The sequence below is a fragment of the Mercenaria mercenaria genome, chromosome 17 (assembly GCF_021730395.1).
Source record: "Mercenaria mercenaria strain notata chromosome 17, MADL_Memer_1, whole genome shotgun sequence".
In the NCBI taxonomy this organism is placed as follows: Eukaryota; Metazoa; Mollusca; class Bivalvia; order Venerida; family Veneridae; genus Mercenaria; species Mercenaria mercenaria.
Window position 1 is genome coordinate 10272962 of NC_069377.1, and position 17922 is coordinate 10290883.

The following is a 17922-nucleotide window of genomic DNA, read 5'->3' on the forward strand; positions in this document are numbered from 1 at the left end:
CACTGAGAAATATATATTTTTACCATGATTCAGTTTGACAGTCATTCAACTTTTTCCTAAGAAAACTATTATTCATGAAACAAAACTGCGGTTTGTCAAACAAGCGTTCCATTATTGTCACGAAGCATTGCAAAACTTGATTCATAAAAACTGTAAAATATTGCACGTCCACAGAATATACGAGTCTGCGATGTTGATAATCACAGATAAAAATCGTCTGTAAAATAAAGAAGCAATTGTCAAATTATTGTAAATATGTGCGTTTTTTCTCAAAACGACTTACGTAGTTCCTGAGAATCTGTGCGATAAGGAACCATAAAATATTTTAACAAGCCGATCTGCATATGATAATTTACGTAGGCCCTGTAAACATAGCCCAAATATCTCTTAAACTGTAGATGTTTATTACTTAAATATTTATAATATTCAATGTGTAAGAGCATTTTAATGTCTTTGGAATGACGGTAAAACATTCAATATTTATATGAACAGATGACTTTATCAAGGTAACATATATTTCAATGTTTAATAAACAGATATTATTTAAATTTTTCTAAACTATTTCAAACAATCTGCAAACAGTAAATTTATATACAAGAACTGATACTTGGCACATGTCTTTTGTTCTTTGATAAAATCAAAGAAATTTTGTTGTTAATTTTTATCAACAACAAAAAACTCTTAAAAATAATAATCTTACATATTATTCTACATAAAATCCAAATTAGGCAACTTCTAAGCAAAGCATACCTTTAATATTTAATAATATTTAATTCCAAACTACTAAAATATTTTTTCTTCAAAATTCCACAAACTGATAAAAAGTCACACGCACCAATCAGACATATTATCAAATCTTTCTCTGTCTATTTTTTTATGTTGTTTGTTTCAATATTACAATTAAATTTGAATGAAATAAACATTAAAAAATGTTTGACAAAAACTAAGGAAATCATTTTAATTATTGCCCATTACTTCCGTTATATTCTGTTCTTGTTCGTATTTTTATCACCCGAGGCCGTTGCTGTGGACGATTGTCACCAGCTCTATCATTGTTGATGCCTTTTGGCTAATTGAAATAATTATGACGAACATAATAACGGATTTCTCCCCGCTATTCTCATCTAATCTTGTAATAATATGTCGAGTAAGTTGACAAGTATCTGTCATCGATATTATCTTAGACAAGTAAGAAATATGTAACGCAATTAACTATCAATTAACTTTCAATTTCTCATTATAAAATAATTCAGAGACTGACTAAAGTGATGGATCAACCATTCATGATGTATTTTGTGCGATGAAAGATCAAATATTCAGACTAGTTTCAGCATTATTCATGAATTACTTTTCTGAAAGCAACGACTTCAGATGACCTCTAAAATTAATTTCTTTTTGTAAAGTTAATAACCACTACAAGTTAAACTGAATTTGAGAAAGTAAAATAAAAAAGTAAACACCTTACTTCTTTTGATTTTTGGAAAAGGCAGGAAAACAAAATTACGCACATTAAATTATTGAAACCACAATTATATAAAGACTTTTGTAGATTTTTTTTTCATATTTCCTTTTCCTCAAAATACAAACATATTTCATTTTATGAAACATCCTTACCTGGTATTAAAATTAGTATTAACATGACATTCCTTATATAATAGTTATCAAATTCACATTATATCGCAAACAATATTTTCGATTCTCAAACAATTTCTTTCCTTCTTATTTTCAACATAAAACTGCACATTCATATCAACACATATCAAAGAGAGAATAGTTTCATCTTATTATATTAAAATTTCTATGGGATTATATTCATATACGGGTAATTCATCAAAAAGGGACTAGTCCATCCTCGCCACCCCACCCACTCTATTGTAGTTGCATAATGAGCCTTCCGACTATTGTATTTTCAAACTGAGAACACTTTTGCTGAGCTTCTAAATTGATTTAATGAAATTTTGATGCATGACTGCTACATCATAATGGCAATTCCTCACACTGAGTTCCTGAGGCCCTTCCCTAAATTTATATATCGAACAGAAAATTTGCAACTGCATGGCCAGTCTGAAATTTACCCTCTCTGCTTTTAACAATTTTTACTGAAGTTTCATTGAGTCTTACCTTTTAAACACTTATATCAATTTAAAAAAATCAGCACCTTTGAGTCACTTAGCAAATGAGTTTAATCTACATGTATGGAAAGTTATCTCCATGAAATTTTGTTTAAACAAACACAACATGTAAATTCAGTCACCCTCTATACACTACTGCTGGTGTTCTTGTGGAGAAGTTGTCCTTAATTGGCAGAGAACCAGTTTTGTACAGGCAGAAGATCCAGAAGTACTGATATATTTCACTTATATGCAAATTTAAACAACATTTTATGCAATAAATTTGAAATCAAACAAGATGAAAATGACAAAATACAGACACCTTCTGTACCTCATAATTATGAATTGGACATCAAGTTCGGAAAAAAAGAAAGACATGAAAATGACAAGACACATACTCCTTCCTTACTCTCTTAACCCTTACCATGCTGGAAACGATTAATTCTGCCTTTGCGATCATGGTAGATCATGATCAGCCTGCACATCTGTGCAGTCTGATCATGATCTGCACTGTTTGCTATTCAGTCTGTATCTTTTTGGTAAGCACCCCTTTTAACAGTTAATGGTACTGTCCAAATTGGAAGATGAACAAGTTCATTATAGAAATTATGCAGGGTAAGGGTTAAAAAAGAATGAAGATGAAAATGACAAAGCCTCCTGCCATACCCTCATAATGACTGAGAGAAAAAATATGAAAAAGAATGACGATGAAAATGACAAAACACGGACCCCTTCCGCATCCTCATAATGATAAACTGAACAACAAGTAAACAGTCAATAAACAAGTGAAAACAAGTGACAATATCCACAAAGGATGCTTTTCACAAAACTTTCCAACCATTACAGGATTTTCTCCAATCTTTATATAAAAATAATAATCCCTTTTATCGAAAATAAGCTATATGAATTTCAATGAATTATTGTGAAAGGGACCTATAAATAAAGATACTTGATGAAAAAAAATAAAACTGGATCGAAATGTGACATAAATGTTGAAGTTTTAAGCAATATTTCGTGCTGAATTACCGCTTATTGCTAATAACCGATGATAGCACTCAATATTAGTGTTTCGTGTTTTGGTTTCATTTGAAAACCAGACTGATTTGGTACTATTAAATGTCTTAAAATTAATTAATCATAAACAATTAAAATTGAGCATTTAAAATAAACTATAAAAAGCAATTACACTGAAAATAAATCATGCCGCAATTAGATGGTAATTCATATTCTTTGAATTCATGCTTAATTTATTAGGTAATAAAACAATTAACTAAATTTGGAACGTGTCGACTTAAATGTCATTTTTGCTAACGTGATTGAACGCAAGTTTCAGTACATTAAGTGGGTGATATGAATTATATTTTTCGTATGACATCAATGTCCATCTGAAAAAAGTTATTGAACAAAACTGTTTAACTTTTGTAAAATGTATTAAAAATCCCATCAAAAGCCTATAGTATTTATTGTAGCTACGTAGTTTACGAGATCTTCAGCATTCTATTCTTCAACTTGCGCAATAGTACACTGCGTCAGATGTTCTTTTCTTGGCGTAACAATCAGACCAAATAACTGCTTTTAATAGACAAGGAATTGTCTATTGTAGTTCTTTTTCGTCATCTTTTGTCTTGTTTTTTCCAGCTTTCATACAATATATAGAAACATGACAGAAAATGAAAAATCTGTTTCTGTGCAAAACACCAGTTATAATGGGATTCCATTGTCGTTTTATCGTCTGAACTGGTGAATTGTGGGTAGAACAATTTGTATTTTGATGGGTATTGTTAATTTCTATCTAAAGATGCATTTTGATGAAAGCCTTTTTAAAATTTATGGTTAATGTTTTGTTAGCCATCAAAGTTTGCGCAATACGACGAGACAAAATGGTCATTATTCGTTGTTTAGCCCATTTGCATTTTTTTCAGTTCTTTATCATCTTTTATTTATTATGAAACAGACATTATGTTTTTAAGTAGTTTTGATTTTAAAAGTTTTTTGACAAATACGTTTCTTTTTTACCTCAAACAGTACAATTCATATTCTTCTTGTAGGTCAATTTTCAATAAACGTGTTGTTTATTTAAATGATGCTTTGAAAATAAACTTGAATATTTCAGGAAATAATAGATACACACATTTTGAATTTTGCAGCTATCAGGGAACCTTTCATGACACCAGGGGTCTCTGTTGCTGAGTGGTTAAGGTTGCTGATTTTGGTTCTCTTGCCACTCACAGATGTGGGTTTGAAACCATACCGGTACTTGGGGTACAGAAACCTTTCGTGCACTGAAGGTTGGTGGTTCTACTCAGGTGCTCATCTGTGCTTGAGATAATGTTAGGAAGGGCACCAGTCCTGGGGTCTTCCTCCACCATGAAATGAAAAGCTGGACAGTCCCCATATGACCTATAATTGTATGGGTGTGATGTTAAAATCCAAGACAAAAACTTAATGACACTAAGTTTTGACTGAATTAGGGGTCACAGAAGAAACTTCTCATATTTCATTGTAAAGAAAGGTCAATGGCTACGCCAACAGATATATTATTTTTGCCCACTGAACTCCACTTAAAATGGTAAATTATTAGTCTGTGCAGAAAACAGGCAGTAATTGTTATACACCAAGACCAGTAAACAATTGAAAATGGTGCCAAAATGACCAAGCCAAGTCTAAATTGTGTACAAACATGGAACACCCTACTAGACCTCAGATTTCACAGATATGGAAATTTGTCAAATCATGCACGTTTGTCTTTGTTTTGGCTTGTCCCCCATTATAAAACTTGAAGACCAGTCTCTGAACTTATATTTGGTCAGCCAATCAGATGCTAGAGATCTGAGACTGGTCTCCAAACACAGTTTATAACATGGGGACCAGTCTATTAAAATTTGTTCATCCTAGGAGAAAATGTTTTTCATAAACATTTTTTACACCATTTTGAAATATCAAAATAATTTCAAAAACACTTAAACTCATGCTGCTCTACAGTTTTAAAAACAATGTTAATTTTAAGAACTTTGATAAATTCTCAAGGTAAGTGTAGAAAAAAAATGATATTTTATGCTTAAAATATTGACAGTTCAACAAGGGACCATTAATCATTTTCAATACACAAGTTGTCAAAGATTTAGTAAGATTTCCTTGTTTTTAACTGTAATTATACAGAAAATAATTACTTTGAAATAGCACGCCCTGAGGGAAATATGACAAAATTTCATCTTCATTTTTGTACTGACTTAATGGCTCATACATACAAAAAGTTAGTAAGTTAGTTGTAAACAAGTCAATATTTTATTCTTTTACACACTGAGTCCTTTTTTTTTTCAAAGAAAGAATGCAACAAGTCTGGGCCGCATGAAAGAAAATGTGGGCTTTGCTGAGTAAAATTTAAGACCTAACTTCTGATAATGAAATAACTGTCAAAAAAAAAAGTCTGTTTAAGTAGAACACAAAAATTACTAACACAATCCTTTCAGTTAGTGTAAAAAAGGTAAGCAAGGACAATTTGGACATCTTCATTAAATCAGAAAAAGCTAAAGGGACAATGTTACCCATTCACTTAAGTCTAAATTTCATTCATAAAAAACCCCTATTCTTATTGTTTGTTGCCAGTGACAGTTTTCCGGTATTGTCCCCCGATGTCTTTATACCTTGTTTATAGACAGTAAAGTGTTGTGTTACCGATGTCTTATTGTTCATTTCACTTAAAAAGGTAACTGAGTAAATTCGATTCATCAAGAGGCATTATCAAATCAACGCCCTCTGCTCGTTGACAATGCTCATTTCGAGCTCACCTATCATTAACGTTTTATCTTTTGCTCTTGTAGCAGATTTTATCCGCGACATTTGTACGAGTAATTTCATCCTCGAAAGGCTACATTATAATTGTCTATTGTAACGAAATTGTAAGGGTTATGATCACATCGGGTTCTTAAGAAGTAACAATTGACATTGTCAAAAGTTAGCATCTTACCACATTATTAAAATAACGTTAATGATTATGCGAAACATGCAACTTTTAAAACAATACCCTGTATATACCCGTACAACATCAGCCTTAGCTGGGCAAAAATACTTTTCAACAAAAAAGAATCAAACTGATGCTGGCTACAAAAAAAAAACACTTCTTTTTTTCAGTCTGTTGCCATGGTATTGTCCTTTAATTGCAATATGATGGTCGGCTGGAATGCAGACTGGAAAAAGCGCTTTTAATTTATAATTTGTTCTTTTTTTTTGATAAAAACAATTTAATAATTTTGCTTCCTATACACATTTTTCTAAATTGTGAGTTCTAAAAACTTCAAAAGAAATTTGATCAAATTAACCTTTAGCCTGCTGGTGGCAAGTGGTTTTGCCTTTGCGAGCAGTGCAGACCAAAATCAGCCTGCACAGACGTGCAGGCTGATCATGGACTGCACTGTTTGCTGTTCAGTCAGTAAATTTTCCTTCAAATAATAAGTGGTACTGCCCAAATTGAATGATGGATCAGTCCATTTTAGATATATAGCAAGGTAAAGATTTATTAAGGAATAAGCAGCTTTAGTACAACTAGAAATTTAACATAATTTGCTAGAAATAGCACTTATGTCTTCAATTATCACAAGCAAAAATCCTTCATTTTCTTTCAGAATCAATACCACCATCAAATCCTTAAAATTATGAAATTCGTTTAAAAAAAGATAAAAATTTCATAAGCGCTTAAACTGGTTATTACATAACTAATTATAAGCCTGTCTATGAAATATAAATTAATGAAAAGACAAAGTATTTAATCAGTTAGAAATTATCAAATAAAACGAGCGCAAATTACAGAATTTTGTCAGCTCCGTCTTTTAAGATGGTATTAATGAACAAATTGTCCTTTTTTGAAATCTTATATTACCATTATTACAATGAGGAGAAAAGAAGAAATGATAACTTTGTATCGGTTTTACTCATTATAGTTAACTTAATTAGAGGGCGCTTTATTCTCAGGAAACTCGCCTCGTGAAACACAGGTGACAATATCCGATATGTACTTGATTGGTCGATTTTACTATTGTCTCGACGACTCCTGACATGAAATAGTATCGTTAGGTAACAAGGACTCATCCTATATATAACGCATTTCAGGTCCCTAATGGGCACGATACTCATCGAAAATACATTGCACTGATTGTTTTAACGAATCAAATACAGGAAGGCCATTAGTAGAAAATCAATCTGTTTAAAGGGTCGTAATGAACAATAAAGATGACATCTAAAAGACAAGCCGCGATAAAGACTAATTTCAACAAAAGACGACGTAAAATGAAACAATCAATGATAGAATCACACTTGTCAACAACATTATACGTTAAATATAGCAAAATGAGTTCATCTGATTAGCGACTTCAATCAGATTTCGTAACTTGAACATGTAAAAAGTCTAATCTAAATTATGACAGAAAAACAATCGTAATGACTTTGACAGCAGTTGTTACTTTATTCAATACGTCATCTATTTTTTTTTCAATTTCATTTAATTATCTACGTACGTAACAATTTCCAACAATTCTATTTCCTGTATGTTTCATGCAAGATTAAATCACGTCTCTGAAAAATAATCTGTAATATTAATTATATTTAAGTACCTGCAAATCTTACGGAAATTAGAAGGCAAAATATCTGACAAAAAATTGCAAAAAAAAAACTTACTAAACAAATCATTTGTATGTCTGCTTTTCCTGATCGAATCATCTTCATGTCCAAAAAATAGTTCAATATAAGAACAATAATGATTTTTCTTCGCAGGTGTAAAATGCACCATGATTAACCATAAAATGCTTGTAAGATGTGAAAATCAAAATACAAGATGTATTTTCCATCTACAACAAAGACATAAGAAGACAAATGTAGGCAAAAGATTAAAGGAAACTCACACCTGGCCTTCTAGCAATATATGTATTTTCTTTTATTATGTAACAGTGTTGTTTTTCTTTGTTTCTACATATTTTTGTTTGGTCTCATTTTTCTTCAGTTTTTAGGGTTTTACACAATGTCGGTGAAAAAAAACAGATATTCATGTATGCCTCTATCATCGACAGCGACAGAAGTGGCAGTATCACCACATTCTTCCTCATCTTTGTATAATTGTCATCATTAACATTTACATCAACATCATCATTGCCATCATCATCATCACCACCACCACCAACATCATCTTCATCATCAGTATCATAATTTGTATCAATACAGAAGATAGAATGAAGAAAGTAGACACAAGAAAAGTAAGCATAAAAAACACCAAGTTGTATACAAAAGAACAAATGAAAGAAATAGAGAGAAAGCATCAAAAAGATTCAAACTGAAAGAAAGAAAGGAAGCATCCTGATGGAAAGAACAGGAAAGACAGACAGAATATTAAAATGAAAGAGAGAATGACTGATCACTGAATGAGTGAACTCAGGATTGAATGAAAAAGAACAGATTTGAAAGTGGAAACTAGTAGCCACATAGCTGTCACAAGGGAGAAATTTCACCATTAATGACAAGCCACCAGAGTGTGCCCTGTAAGCCTGTATCTTCACATTGTTATATTATCTTGACAAAGGAGGTGTTAGCTCTTAATTGTTCTGTCACATTGTGTATAATACTCCCGGACTTTTTGTCATGGTTATTAAAGAGACAAGAAAATGTATCTGCCAGCCAACATGCTGAAACATTTAACAAGAAGGCCTACTTGCGGCATTTAAGGAGAAAAAACAGTTCATTAAAGGAATGTAATAAAAACTTGAAGGCATTTTTCTAATTAAAAAACTACTTTTAAAAGTGATACTTTCATATTTCATACCTATAATTATTGTATTTATATTTTCATTTTTAACTTAACAGAAACATCTTAAATCTTTTTTCTGAAAATGGAAAATTATACTTATTGTCATGTTGTTTTTTTTTTGTAAGTTATTGTTTAATGCACTATTGACTGAGAAAACCTTTTACTTACATAATTATTTAATTACCTCCCTTTTCACAGAAAAATCATCTAAAACCTTTCCATTTTAACCCGTTCTGCGACTTCTGCTAAGAATTTTACCCACCTTTTGATATCAGTATGAAGAACAGCCGAGAAGACAATAATCTGAGCTATTTTGTCGCCGCCATTGTTGCCGGGGAAACACTTCATTCTGCCAGCCAGACACTACCATTAAATGCACGAGAAAGTGGATATTGTGACAAGTTTAAATTGAACTCCCGATTGTCAAGTGATTTACCGAGCTGTAAATGACAGGAAGTGCCGTCAAGAAAAGACAATTCTGACAATCAGTGGAGTAAACATTAACGTCTTTTATGTGCCCGTAATGAGACGCGCCTTTTGTAATGGCATGTTTTCTCTTGATCACATCAAGAGGAATTCATTGTGATGTCTTTAGCTGAACATGTCTCCTAATATGTCACTTTGATTGCTACACGATGATACATGAAACAAGCAGTTTTAGACAAAATTAAGAGAGTCTCTGATGTTTAGGTATAACGTAAGGAAGTTAAATGATCTCGCATTGTGAAATGAAAGAGTTGAGGTATTCTGCAAAACCCCATATGGAATGTAATTAATATTGTTGCATCTTGAGTAGATATTTTATAAATTATTAGATTTGTATTGAGAAATACGCACAAGTTCAGCAGCCAAGATATTGTTGGAATTTTCATTCGCAATATTTTTCTGCAAATGATCGTGTTCATATTTCTTGATGTGAAACTAACAATCGCATCTACATTGATTATCATTATGCAATTGATATCAATTTGTTCTTAAACCCATGTAAAACTGAACATATCTCCCTCAATGAACTTTTTACTGCGAAGACGCGTATTAAAATGATGTCACACAGCTGATATGAAATTGGTATGTCAATACGGAAAAAAAATTGATGTCTTTATTTTATTGTAAAAACAGCAAAAATGAAAATACCTGCATGAATATTTCATTTTGTATCATTATTTATTTACTTTAAGTTAGTGCAAAGTAATAACAATCAGCAAATTACATATTCTCTGTTTTCTAAGTTTTGCAAAATATCTATTTAAGGTGGTTGACCCATATGGACACTCTGCAATTTCCATGCGAATACATATTCTCTGTATGCTATTTCTGCATTTTCCGGTATTTTTTTACGCAATGTATGAGGAGCTATTTTACGTCAGGCGAATGCCGAAATGCTTATCACGAATATGTAATCGCATGGAAATTGCAGAGTGTCCATATGGGTCAACTGCCTTAAATAGATACTTTGCAAAACTTCTTATATCAGAAAGTTTCTTTTTTAACAAAGGTCATAGGTTTGCAAATATACAACACATTCTGAGATAACTTTATTTTTCCTCTCAGGAAAGTGGAACTTAAAGTAGCTTTAAAAGATTGACAAGACCTATAATAAGCCATTCCCATGAGAAGGACAAAGACACCAGTGTTTTATTCTTGTCCATTTAATGACTTTACCAGCAGACATGATGTGTAAGTTAAATGGAAATTCTGTGAAACTAAAAACATCTGGCGATATTTTATAATTCACAATATTAATAAAACTTTGGTGAATTTACGATGGTTCGGGCATATTTATACCGCACAGTTTTTTTGCTGGCAAAGGTATTGTATTTCTGCGTGAGGAAGACATCATTTGGCATGAGCCATCATGTTGTTGACTTTACTGCTCTTTTACGGTCTCTTAGGTTACAGGTTTACGGTTATTTCGATATAATCATCTGTGTTTGTGCTACGTTTATCATATACACAGCTTCCTTTCTGTTTTGTTTTTTTTCTTCCATGAATTTTTTTCTCTCTTTGTTGAGAGCATTGAGAATTGTCAGAAACTCGAGTTTCACAGTCTTCTGTACTCACTATATCCTGTTATTTCACTTTCTTACCAACACAAGACAGTCTCCCAGCAATATCCTGTTATTTTACTGGCTTATCAATGCAGAAAGTCACCCTGTACCCTGTTATTTTATTCCCAATGCAGACCATATATCCTGTTATTCTGCATGCTTACCAATACAGACTGCTGTCCCATATCCTGTTATTGCATACAGCTTCCCTTTATCCTGTTACAGGAACAAAACTTTTGTCTTTCTTAGCAGTCAAAACAAACAAAACACTATGTATCATGTTTTTTTCAATTTTAGGGTCAGATATTTGTTTATGAACTGAAAATTCTGGACTAATTAAGAAACATATAAGATGCAAGTCTTAAGATATATGTGATAGTTCAAAGAACACTTTATTAGCTAAATAATTGCATTTTTTGTAGACTTAATATAAAGTTTTATAAGTTTTGCAAATTTCCTAAGGGTAAACAATACACCATAAACTATAGCACTCAGCATTGCTTCACAGAAAAATCTCTGCCACAATAAAACATATTTTCAACAAATCGGCATATCAACGCAATTGTCAACATTAAACGCCCACTAAATCATAATTCCTGCTCTGATAATGATTCATTCCCTTTGAAATGGTACTTGGAAATCAGCCATAATTGTTTTAAGTTTTGTTTATAGACGGTTTCTAGAGGATATATAAAGATTTATAGTAAAGATACCAACTGGAAAAACAACAGAGCCATTGTTTTCCAAGAAGAAGGCTGTGTTCTCTAAGATATACCATCTAAACAGGAAGTAACAGCATTTTGGATGCTCAAATCTCCATATCAGATTTTTTTTACCTGAATGAGAGTCCCTACCAGCTACAGATGATTCAGAGCTTATTTCTGATATGACACATAGAAACATTTGTCAGTTTACAGCCAAAATAAACTAGTTTTATGTATACACTGCCTATTGCCAGCTGCAGAGAAAACATCAATTGTCCATTGCCAGTATGTCTATTGTCAGAAGAAGACATTGCCAGTAAGGAGCACTGACTATATTGTCATTAGGAAGCACTGAATTATAATTGCCAGTTGGAAACAACTATTGTCCACTGCCAATAAGAGGTATTGTCCATTGCCAGTAATCATCAACAACAGGATACACTGCTAGTAAGACGCATGGTCTATTTCCTATGCAGAACTGTCTGTTGCCAGTAGGATGTTTTGTCTATTGCCAGCAGGTCTATTGTCCACAGGAGGCAATTATCCTATAAATTACCATGTCTTTTGCAAGTATATCTATTGTCAGTGGGAAGAAAAGACTATTACCACTACATTTATTACAAGTAAGAAGCATTGTCAATTGCAAGCAAATGTGATGAAGCATAGTCTATTGCCTGTAGGATGCATTGTCTTTTGTAAGTGTGTCTATTACCAGTAGAAAGAACTGTCTTTTATCAGTGTGTCTATTGCCAGTAGGATGCTTGTCTATTGTCAGTATGTCTATTGCCAGTAGGAAGCAATGTCTTTTGCTTGTGTGTCTATTGCCAGTAGGAAACACTGTCTTTTGCCAAGTGTCTATTGCCAGTAGGAAGCATTGTCTTTTGAAAGTGGGTCTATTGCCAGTAGGGAGCATTGTCTTTTGAAAGTGGGTCTATTGCCAGTAGGAAGCATTGTGTATTGCCATTTCAAAGTATTACTGGTTATGTAGCAATTATCAATCAGAAATATGAAAATAACTATTGATAAAAACATGAATCTGAAAAACTGATCTCGTCAAAAGCTATAAGGCAAAATTTTATCACTGAAAGCTTCTTTTGTATCAAAGTCTAAAATTCAGTTTATTTTTCATCTCTACAATAACCTGTTCTTGTTTTATTGTCTAAGGATTTCTCTGCAAGTGAAACAACTAAGATACGAATTCCCTGTCGAAGAAGAAAAAATAAAACAAAAACCTCCGGAAGCTACAACAATTTAATTACTGTGTAATTGGATTGACTCAAAAGATGATTAAAAATCATGCAGACATGAATTAACTCATTCTGAGTACACATGTACCTAGCAATAAAACAAAGCTTCCTATTTATCAAAAATACAAAAAGTACAAATTTCAACAAATACTTTAAGCTATAAAACACTGCAAGACATTTCCTGCCTCTTTTGTTTAATCATAGTGGCAGCCCAGTCATATTTCTTTCATTAAAAACAACAAAATGCACAAGCTAAAAGTACTTAAAACATCCCTACCCAGGCTGCGGGGTGAGCCAACCCCTTCATCACACAAAGCACTGATAAGCCATTCTGGCTGCTATAGCCTGCAGCGTCAGCAGTTGTTCTTGAGTGCATTTGAATGAATTGTGAGCTATTTAAATGCATGACGCATGCTTTGTTTCGCCACTCCATCTGATAAGCCATGCTTTATGACAAAATACTTCATCAACATAAATGTGGGATTGTTTTGAAATTAACCCCAGGGTTGTTTCAAAATGATGTTTTTTTATGTGAAAAACGCATTTACTTATTGGCCTAAAAAATAGTTCTACAATAATATTTCATCACTTTGATGTAGTAACACAGAAACATTTACCCTCTAGGAACTTATCATTCCATACTTGACTCTGCACATCCCTCCGAAGACATGAGCAAAAAATTCTTGAATAAAGTGTTTTGGATACACACAGCTCAGTCTTTAATAGGCTATTTAAACAATATGCCAAAAACACTTGTAATTGACATGCCGTCTTTAACAAGGAGAAGACGTTTTTTTTTCTGTGATTTCAATTCTGCGAAACTTCCATCTGATAAAGGCTGACAATTGTGGCATATTGAAACCTTTCACAATTAGTTCGAGACTGGACTCCCTGAACATTTAATGCGCTCAATTTTTATGATGATGGAAGGAACGTTGACATTAATCGTGTCGGAGTTTTATTCAGTATAATCGGCACGTATCTGTCTATCGGAGAAAAGATCACAAATGAAATGAACACAAGGAGAAAAAATGTATTTGGCATTCTCGGTACCAGAGGAAATGTAAATGGTGCCAGTAAAAATGACAAAAACTTCGGGTGTCTAGCTAACAAAGGGAGTTAATTCAATCAAATGCATTTTTTTTGGCAGACAGTATTGTTTATCAGACAACAAAACATTATAACAGAAGTGTGTGCATTATTTAATATATATTCAATGTTAAACATGTTTTATAAATACCCTGAACATTATTATTTACTGTAAATTTAATCCAATTTTTGACAATATCTCCATTTCTGAGAAATATTGAGTTATACAGGGAAGTGCAAGACAATTTTGAGGGCTTAGAGCGTAACTGGTCTATCTGTATATAAAAATAGAAGCAGATAGACCAGTTTCGCTCTAAGCTATTTAATTTTGCAGAATTTTGTTTCTGAAAAGGTAAATCTGACCACTATTATTTCATGGATCTATACAAATAATACATGTGAAAAATAAAAATTGCAAACAGTTGCAAGGTTAGAATAATAATAAATACAGTCAAACTTCATTTGCTCGAACCCGGATAATTCAAATGCCACCCTTCACTCTAACTCATGGTCAGGTTCCGGCAAAATCTCTGTGTAATGTGTATTGTTCGATGGCTCAGACTACCGATATCTTGAACAAGTTCTTTGGCATCCCGACGAGTTCAAGATAATGAAAGTTTGACTGTACTACAATTACTAACTATAAGATCTCACTTCAAATTTCCCATTTACTAGTAGCTTTAACATTTGGAGTGTGATAAGGTGAACAAATTTGCTACATTATATAAGTTTAAAAAACAACTGCTAAATTCCTAAACAAAACTTACGTCTTCTCTTTTCATGGACTGTAATCATTTAACCCTTATCATGCTAGACAAAACTGATTCTGCCTTTGCGACAAGTGTACATCATGATCAGCCTGCACATCTGATCATGGTCTGCACTGTTCACTATTAAGACGAACACCCCTTTGAATCATAAGTGGAACTGCTTAAATTGAATGATGGACCAGTCCATTTTAGAAATTTAGCAAGGTAGATGTTAAAAGCAGCATTTTCTTATCTTGGATCATTAAAAACAACACTCACATGGCTTCTAATCTAAATTAAATACAGTTTTATTAGAAATACAACTGGTATTTATACCCCATGAAATGTATGTCAAGTTTTAATGCATGTTTAAATGAGCTTTTAAATGCAAGATCTATTAATTTCACTAAGTTTTACACCGGCAAATTGAAATTTATAGGTATTGTCTACATTTGATGATAATTCGCTAATAATCTGTAGTAAGCTTCCATGCTTTTATACGAATTAAAATATATTTTACAGTGTGCAAAAAGCACTATTTCAATATAAAGGAATATGCTTTGAAGTGCTGATCTGTGAATAAAAACCAAGTTAATTAAAATATTTTACAGTGAAACACTGCTTACATGAGCATAGGTGGCTGCAGCACAAGGGCTGACAAAAAATTCTTGGCCATTTTTTCTTATGTTTCCCGTATGGGTTGCGCGAAAGAGCGTTTTGTTATTTCCCTTGCAACTTCCATCCTAAAGTTTGAGGGCAAAAAGCAAAGAGGTGCTCGCATGAGCACAGGTGGCTCCAGCACCAGGGCTGACTCAAAAAATTCTTGGCCATTTTCCTTATTTTTCCCACTTGGTTTGCACGAAGGAGCATTTTGCTATTTCCCTTGCATCTTCCATCCTAAAGTTTATGGGCAAAGAGCAAAGAGGTGCTATCTGCCTAAATCTTTGTATGCTGTTAGAAGGTTTATGCTTTATGTCCTTATAAAGTTTGTCTTAGATACTTTATGGTGTCTGAAGTGCACCAGAAGAAAACTATTACAAACATATTTAGCTCTTTTTAGATTAAAATTCAATTGTAATTTAAGACATTTAGCCCATTTTTAAGCATATCCTGGGAAACACTGTTGCCAAATGAATTCTGAAAGGTTGTCTGAAAGGTTGTGGCCAAGGCTGTTTTCTTTCCCAGATGGAAAAGCTGAGCAGTTCCAGTGTATTATGCACTAAACAATTTGAAAATTCGACTATAAACAAGTTACAGATATCATCTCCTGAAGATATTTAACTGATCGTACAGACCATGAAGAACAATCCCAGAATGCAACTTAGTTACTGGTCTATGTAATCAGTCTGTGTTCAGGAACAACCAATCAAATACTTGAATTTACAGACTGGTCTTAAAACTGTGTTTTAAAATCTGGAAGCCAAAACTGACTCCTTGGGTTAGTAACCACAGAAATCTAAGCAATTTAAAAGACGATGATCATTCTAAAATAAATACATATCTTTAAAACTGTTTAGATATTTGCAAAAACATTACAAGCATTGACTGGAACTAATTTATATGACAGATTCGATAGGTGTAGAAAAAGTAATCAAATATTTACAAACAGTGAGGATATAAAACAGATTAAAACCTCCACTTCGCTTCTTTGTATGAAAAAGTAAAATTAATCAAAATCATGATCAGCCAGATGCTTTTTTTCCAATTTCATGCTTTTTGGGAATAGAAAGCATTAGGAAGAAGTCAGAAGATAAAAAGTGAAATATATTATAATGATAGATTTCGAGGTGACGGAAGTGTTCATGATAATTGTTACAGGGCAGAGATAATTGTCTGACAGATTCAGATTGATTTGGGTGATACAAGGAACCTCTCAAAGAATGGCAGCATCTATGATAAGAAAAATTAACAAATTGACATGCAAATTGTACATGTTTCATAAATATTCCATGATGGAGAACATACTGTTAGTTTTATATATTCACTAGGGTAACAAATTGAAGGAACTTTGTAAATCAAAATTTTTCTAAGATTACCTGAAGAATGTAAAAAATGTGGAATTTTCTCTTGATTAAGTTTGTAAATCTTTACTTTACAAACCTGTTTATTTATGCATATTTTTCCCCTTTCTATGGAATTTCCTTAAGAGCTCTATTCTCTATTACAGATGAAATTTTGAAGATTTTGTACAAACACAAATGAGGCACTTTATCAAATCCTTTATCAATATTTCTACATAATATTTTTGTGACAAAAATTTGGTAGCATTAAGTTAATATTTCATTACTATGCAGTTTATATTTCATTATTATACAATTATTTTCGCATCAAAGCAGAAATATTCGCAAGAGATAAATTTTCAATAATTTCACTTTCTTATTATATCACCACAATAATTAGTCCTTGCAAAAACTCTTGATTTTTATTAATTTTAAAGGATAAGTTTATACTTCATGCAAAGATTAATCGAGACTGTAAGACCATTTATAAATTGTGTTAAATTTTTGTCCCTTGAATCGATCTGATATTACAGTCTTATTTCAAGCATTTTCAGCGTAAAGCATCATTTTATTGCATTTCTCAATTTTTTGACAGGTTCATATTGTGTTGTCACTGAAGAAAATAAATCCTTTGTGATCCAAATTGAATGATTTCAGCTTCCCAATCTTGTATGAACCCAGTGAAGTGCTTTTAATTAAGTAAACAAAATTTCTGAGAAGACATGCATGCGTTCTCTCTGGTTGTTGCCAGCGCCTTTGGTAAAAAAACAATTCAAAGAAAAAAGAAATGCATATGATATATTATATGTAAACACATGCAAAGAAATAATCAGTTAAAATTTTCCATGCACACACACAAAAAAAAATGAAAATGTAAATACTATTTTGAATGATTTTTGCTATCAGCCCAGGACAGATAAATTTTAGAACTCAAAATGGATCCTAACATCTTTTAACAACTACCTGAAAAAAATTATTTATTTATTTATTTTGTCAGTCACGCTAACTTTTTACAAGGAAAATTTCAATTTTTGAAATATTTGTCATTATTTATATTCTTTTTTTTTTTTTGTCAGTAGTTTTGCCAAAAAGTGCTAAAGTTCCATAATCATGAGCCAATCATCCTACAATAAAATTATAAACTACACTGTATTATATAAAATATGTAATATAAATCACAATAA

At 32.3% G+C, this 17922-nt stretch overlaps 1 protein-coding gene across 10 annotated transcripts in view; it reads right to left on the reverse strand.

The window, feature by feature from the left end:
• Positions 1-17922, reverse strand: part of LOC123537036 (transcription factor Sox-5-like) — a 164471-nt gene that overhangs the window by 32892 nt on the left and 113657 nt on the right. The window contains exon 1 of one of the 10 annotated variants that reach the window (XM_053528986.1): positions 1821-1846. The exons of 8 other annotated variants lie outside the window; for them this stretch is intronic. In XM_053528986.1, coding sequence (XP_053384961.1) covers positions 1821-1831 — 11 coding nt within the window. In that variant the 5' untranslated portion in view covers positions 1832-1846. Of the gene's footprint in view, positions 1-1614; positions 1765-1820; positions 1847-17922 lie in introns of those variants that run through there. One more of the 10 variants, XM_053528991.1, reaches the window with a different exon arrangement.